The 6,168-nt window shown below is 37.0% G+C and overlaps 1 protein-coding gene across 5 annotated transcripts; it reads right to left on the bottom strand.

Annotated features, from left to right (window-relative positions):
* Nucleotides 1–201: 201 nt before the first annotated feature.
* LOC109148872 (probable inactive tRNA-specific adenosine deaminase-like protein 3) lies at nucleotides 202–6,059 on the bottom strand. Of its 5 annotated transcripts, none has more exons than XM_019296627.1 (10): nucleotides 5,868–6,059; nucleotides 5,183–5,397; nucleotides 5,041–5,092; nucleotides 4,817–4,890; nucleotides 4,609–4,721; nucleotides 3,516–3,598; nucleotides 3,311–3,410; nucleotides 2,405–2,860; nucleotides 975–1,075; nucleotides 202–477 (listed from the first exon to the last, which is right to left on the bottom strand). In XM_019296627.1, the coding sequence occupies exons 2-10, from the start codon at nucleotides 5,268–5,270 to the stop codon at nucleotides 252–254; spliced, it is 1,293 nt and encodes a 430-aa protein (XP_019152172.1). In that variant the 5' UTR covers nucleotides 5,271–5,397; nucleotides 5,868–6,059; the 3' UTR covers nucleotides 202–251. The 5 variants fall into 5 exon arrangements, with proteins under 5 accessions (XP_019152172.1, XP_019152173.1, XP_019152175.1 ...); XM_019296628.1 differs by having other exon boundaries at nucleotides 5,183–5,284; nucleotides 5,868–6,003; XM_019296630.1 differs by having other exon boundaries at nucleotides 5,183–5,281; nucleotides 5,868–6,003.
* Nucleotides 6,060–6,168: the final 109 nt, after the last annotated feature.

Below are 6,168 nucleotides of genomic sequence, written 5' to 3'. Positions count from 1 at the left end.
TTCAAATATATTATAATGGAGTATACAAACATGAACTGTTACAACTAAAGAAGAAAAAATTTGAAGCTACAAGTTAAGACACAAATTGGATGATCTCACAAGGTTGCACTGCATTCTTGTCTGTCTTCCAAGTTTGATGAATCCAAAACTTGATATTATACTCATCATCTGACATCTAATAGTCTCTTCTAATCTCTCTCAAATTGCTAAGGCTGGGCAGAATCTTATAGATGCAGTAAAAAGCGGGTCACTTAGCATGATACTTGAACTATGGTTTCATCATTCAGAGTAGTTCCAGCATCTAATGCTTCGGCGCTCGAAATATCTTTGGGCAACAAAACCCTGAAAACAGCATAGTGGTGATTCAAGCTTCTTTCCCCTTGTAATCTGTGAACACTTCCAAGCGCACCAGCATTAAGATTTGGGAAAGCATAAAAGATACGCCTAACTCTTTGATGGACAAGGGCCATTGCACACCTACATTATAACAATCGAGGCCATGAAGTTTTTCAAACATGGAAAATACAGATATGTGACAAATCGGAAAATAACCTCGGGGAAGAGTACATGGGAACTTATAAAGAAGATAAAAATAGACGGAAATCATGGAATTTCCAAGAACTTAATAGGCCATCAAAGAGAGTCCAATGCATCTCAACACATAAGCCAAAAGGAAAAACAAATGCCCAGTGCTCATAAAGAGGTTGGAACAACCCAAGGGAAGGTACAGATGAAATTAAGTTCCAGATTTAGGCAAACATTACTCTAGCTAAAAAATCATATCATCATAGAATATATACAGGCATTGCAGAGTCAAGACAAGGAAGCAGTTCTAACAAAATATTGACAAAAAGTCTTGACTTCATTTTCCATTTATAATTGAAAATTATTACCCATCTTTTCAACTTATGATGCAAACGGTGGCACCTCTAAGCAAAAGTAGAGGACGGGGGAAAGAGATGAGAGGAACTCACATAGAACATGGCTCCCAAACAAGGTAGATGTCATAGCCCGTACATAAATAAGGTCTGCTTGATTCAGAAGGGTTTACAGTTTGATTTTCCATATCCTTCACCTGAAATAAATGATTTTCATGAAAAAGAGACTCCAGTACTTCCACACTATCCATTTTGATCTTTTTAAAGGGGGATGGGGGACGGTGTTATGACAGATGGATGAGCAGGAAGGCAAGTAGGCAACAATACTCTTATCAATTATTTAATAGATGTTAGTTAAGATTAGAATTGCTTAATAGTTGGTTGTCTTAGTCTTTTAGGTGTTCCAGTTATTTGATTCAATTAGAAGTCTTTGTCTTAATTAGTTATCTAGTCTTAAAGTGATTATTAGTTATTGGAGTCTTGTATTTTCCCCATTATAAAAAGGGAAAATTCATTGGATTAATGGGAAGCATAAATTTAAATCCCAAAAGGGGACCAAGGGAGTTTTGGGATCTCAAGCAAACCCAGCCTTGAAGTGTGGCAAAATGCTTCTTCCTATTCCTTCTTCTGCCCAGACTTAGACCATAGCATTTGGTTTCGTGGCAGTAGACAACTAAATTCCAAAGGCCAAGATAAAACACCAAAAATCAATACACCAACTTCCTCAAAAATTCAGCAAGCAGAGGGTGATGCTATTTCACTCAAAATGGATGATTCATCCTCCACAATTACTGATCACCCATATTTTGAGACAGGACAAATACAAGCCAGTGTTTCGGTCGATCAACCTCATGTGGGTGATAATTCAACATGGAGGGTTGCTGATTTTCCAAAAACTAATGATGTGTCCTTTCCAAAAACATTTTGAGTGAAATAACATCTCCCTCTACTTGCTGAGTTTTTGAGGAAGTTGGTGTATCGACTTTTGGTGTTTTGTCTTGGCCTTCAAGGAATTTAGTTATCCACTGCTCTAGTTTGTTGTCATCTTCACCTAATTCTCTGAGACCATGTATGCAGTACTCTTTCATCCAATTCTTTAAGAGCGTAGTGTGTTGCCCATGACCCTGGCAATGGAACCAAATGTTATGGTCTAAGTCACGGGTAGAAGAAGGAATAGGAAGAAGCATTTTGCCACACTTCAAGCTGGGTTTGCTTGAGATCCCAAAACTCCATAGTCTCCTTTTGGGATAACAAGAGTATAAAATAAGAATCCAAAAACTTAAAATCAATATCTATGTCCCCAGCCCGCATCAGCCCCACACTTGTTTGTAGGTCTTGCTCAATCAAACTATCATAACAAGTATACAATAAGAATCCAAAAACTTAAATTCAATATCTACACCAAAAATGTAGAATTTGAAGTTTCTAAAAATTTTCAGGAAAGAATTGGATTGGAGTACATTTTCCTTCTGTTAGATTTAGATGGTGCATGAGCAAAGAGAAAAGCAGGATAGCAGGTAGCTTACATCTGTTGGATTGACCTTTTGCCTTTTTGATGGAGACCCAACTAGAGGAGAAAGCACACAATCCTCTTGAGCAAAATGATATCCATTATATCCTGCAGAGGGAAAAAGCTGTCGATCCCTGGTAGCTGAATGGTCAATAGCAACTATAGCCGCATGCCTTAAAGGATGCCAAGAGCTGAAGCTAGCACTAAATTGTTGCTCCGCCCACTTCCAAGGATGTAAACATGAAATATTATCATAAACTGCTGTAGGTTTGTTTGAGGAATCATCTGAAAGCAATTTTGGTTGGTCAGCCATATCAGTTGCTCTGGTGTGACTAGAGGCTTCTCGTTGACTAGAGCAGCTTATGCCCTCCCTGGCCTCATTTCTGGAACTGTTCAAAGACATCACTTCATCACAGGCACTTGCAATTACTTGTTTAGTTGAAGGGTCCACAATGATAGCAGCATTGATCACCTGTGAAGAAAATTCACATAGAAAGTGAACAGCACATGTCAATCATGAAAATGCAAATCCAGAGTATGCAGAAACCATCTTTTCAATCAAATCTATAGGTAAACCTAAACATGCCACAACAATCCTCAAGGACCTCACACTAAAAGCAAAGAGAACATATGAAAATTATCTATACTCATTTCTTGATAGAACTAACTCAGAACTTTGTATTTAAAAGGAAAAATTCAGTCACCCTGCATTTACATGCTTCCCACATAAAATGGTTCTGTTGCTTATCATTTATTTGAGAGAAAATTTAAATTCTATAGTCGATATGGAAAAATGTAACTACAGAGGGCAACATTTGGAAAGCAAACAAAAATCAGACAAAGTAGGAAAAGAAAAATATAACAGAAGAATGGCTTTCATGTTTCCTAAAGATGAAAAGGCCTTTAGGAAGTAGTTAATTACCAGGCCATCAATGGATTTTGCCAAATTAATTGCTGATTTCATAAAGCTGAAAACTAACTGTGATTCCTCTTCACTAAACCCAGTTATGCCACTGATATTGCTGTAATTGGAATGGATAATAATATTCAAATCACTGTAGTTAACATAAATAAATTTTAAAAAATGAAAAGGAAAATCCTTCCAGGTCTAAGATTCAATAACTTACTATGTCGGTGGATGGAAGGAAGTTGGCCAAAGTTTACACTGTTCTTCCCATTCTTCTTTTGTTGATGCAGCATATTTGCAGACCTGAACCATTTGGCTCAAACTCATAAAATTACATAGCTATGGAAACTTTGGAGAAAGATAATACTACACATAAACAGGAAGCAAGAGCTATAGGATTGTTAGCAAAAAAAAACATTTTAGTAATGCTTGAGATATCTAAATGGAACTAGCTATTGAACACAAGAGTCGTTATTGACAAATAAACAGATAAGTGAAGAGTTCATAACATTAGAATATCAATCATATACGCTATTGAACTTGCTTTTGAACTCACAGTGCATATAGAGGTTATATGCCAGAGAAATTATGAGTTCATAACAACCCTTTGAAGAATGCAGAAAGCTGCAGTTCAAGAAGAGTAGTCAAAGTTCTGTATCTCAACCCCAATGCCGTATAAGTTTTTTTTAGGGGTACAATGAGGCAATATGCCTGTATAAATTTATCGGCGTGTGAGAGTAAGATTCGTTGGCAGAGTCTGAAAATGTCACTTCTAGCTATCTAAATAGGTAAGCATTAGCGTAGCATTGATGGATAAGCTGTTTGTTGGCATTAGCAATCAACAAAAGCCCCATCCAGATAACTTATTCAATTTTCCCAAGGCAAATGTCAGTCAGAAGTGTAAATAAGGTTTTAATGTGACCTGCTCAAGGACATGGAAATGACAACAGACTTTGGATCGTAAATGGCAGTTACTTACAGAATCCTACATTTGTGGCAAAGAAGTTGCACTTGTGGTTCAATATCTAAGATACATAACGTGGAAGAACCTGGTAAAGACGGTTACAAATTTTTTACTACTACTTAGGTCTGCCATCAAGTCAAATAAAAATCCTTGATTTTGGGGAGAAAAGCAGAGTAGTTTCAACTGACGACACAGACTAAACTCTTGATACTCCATATAACTCATCATGTTACTCTTCTTATATAAGATATTGCCCATGCTTTATAGCCAGCATTTTATAGAACCTGGGGCATGCCATTTAAGAGGAACTAAATATCACAAAAATCTAAAAGATAAAAGGAAGACCCACTTTTGTGATGAAAGTACTCAACTGGTATGATTTCACAAGCTCCAGCACATTGCTTGGCATGCCACCAGCATCTTCATTTGTCATAGATAACATTAAAGATAACTGAGGTTTTCCTACCAGAAGCCAATTGTTATTGTAAAATTCAACAAAAAGAGAGTATAATTTACACACCACATCACAACTTTCCCAGGAATAAGTATCTTATTACCTCCATCAATGCACTTCTTGCGTATCCGCTTTACATGCCGCAGGTTTTCCAATGGACAAATTTGATTTAACTTCCTAAAGATTGAACAAAAAGAGAAGCATAATCTGCTTACTTCAATTTAGAACTTAACTATTGAGAGATAAAGATCAGAACTTGATCTAGTTCAGCTAATTTAAACCTTGAAATTTGATCATAAAGAATAACATGGTGAGGGGAGAACTGACCTTACTAAAGTATTAGCATCTTTAGGTTCAACTTCAGCAGCATACACATTCACTGCAATATGCATTCAAAAATAAATAAATAAATAAACAAATGTAGTAGAACCATCAAAACTGGGAGAGCAATAAGATTGAACTATCATACCGGTGGGTTGTAGGTGAGGCAGAACAGGGGGCTTATCAGGAATGTGAACGATTTTCCAGCCACACTCAACTTCATTGCTACTACTCATTGTCCCTTCAACTTCTAGTGCAATAGATAAGTGTTAAAACAAAAACCTACGAACTGGCGTAATTTTCACCTGGAAACGGATTCCGTCTGGCAAACTAAGAAAACTGTGGCGTGCGAATGTAGCATACCTGAGGCCGAGGATAGAAAGAAATAAATACAAATTGCAGAGGGAATATTAGAAAGGGTCTATTTGTACTTTTAGATTTGTCTTCCCTCCGTCCAGGCCCCAGTGTAAACGATGTTTATGCATTCTGGTAACTGAACCAAATTAACCAAACCGAATTTTTCCAGGTTAACGGATTAACCGAAGGTTTTTAGCTTAATTTTAAACCCTTAAAAGTAATTATTTTATTTGAGTTCTTGCTACTGGAAAGTGCTAAGTTCTAGCTACTGCCTATCGGAAGTCCTCATTTGAGGAACAAGAACAGATGCTGGAACAGAACAGGTGTAGACACAAATGAAGAAGGATTATATATGACAAACTTAGCACAAATGTATCGGCATTTTATAAATTGATATAACAATAATAATATTAAAAATAAAATTATGGTTAAAACAATAAATAATCGTATCATCTATGAACTATTTTTTTTTTAACCTGGGCAGTTCGCAGTCTTCGGACTTCGCCGGTGAGGAGCCGAGGAGACGAAGGAGTATTGAACGCCGGTGAGGAGCCGAAGTCGCAGGTTGCGTCGCGAGGGGCTGAGCAGTGAGCGTAGGGGTTTGATTTTAGGGATTACAATTTTAGGGCTTAGGCTTTGATTTTACTGGAAAGAGATACACGCAGAGTGACCACTGACCAGACACAAGTCACAACTTAGGCCTTGTTTGGTTAGCGAAAAATATTTGAGAGGAAATGGAATTTAAATTTTATGGAAAAGAAATTACTGAGAAGATTA

This window comes from Ipomoea nil, unplaced genomic scaffold (genome assembly GCF_001879475.1).
Source record: "Ipomoea nil cultivar Tokyo-kokei standard unplaced genomic scaffold, Asagao_1.1 scaffold2144, whole genome shotgun sequence".
In the NCBI taxonomy this organism is placed as follows: Eukaryota; Viridiplantae; Streptophyta; class Magnoliopsida; order Solanales; family Convolvulaceae; genus Ipomoea; species Ipomoea nil.
This window is presented reverse-complemented; position numbering and strand designations above follow the sequence as displayed.

Excerpts from the sequence above, each read along its gene's own strand:
- LOC109148872 (XM_019296627.1), bottom strand. The coding sequence starts at position 5,270 with ATGAGTAGTAGCAATGAAGTTGAGTGTGGCTGGAAAATCGTTCACATT. Across the intron at positions 3,599-4,608 it reads TGAGTACTTTCATCACAAAA|GTCTGCAAATATGCTGCATC; the intron begins GTGGGTCTTCCT and ends CAAATGGTTCAG. Across the intron at positions 478-974 it reads GTTTGGGAGCCATGTTCTAT|GTGTGCAATGGCCCTTGTCC; the intron begins GTGAGTTCCTCT and ends GTTATAATGTAG.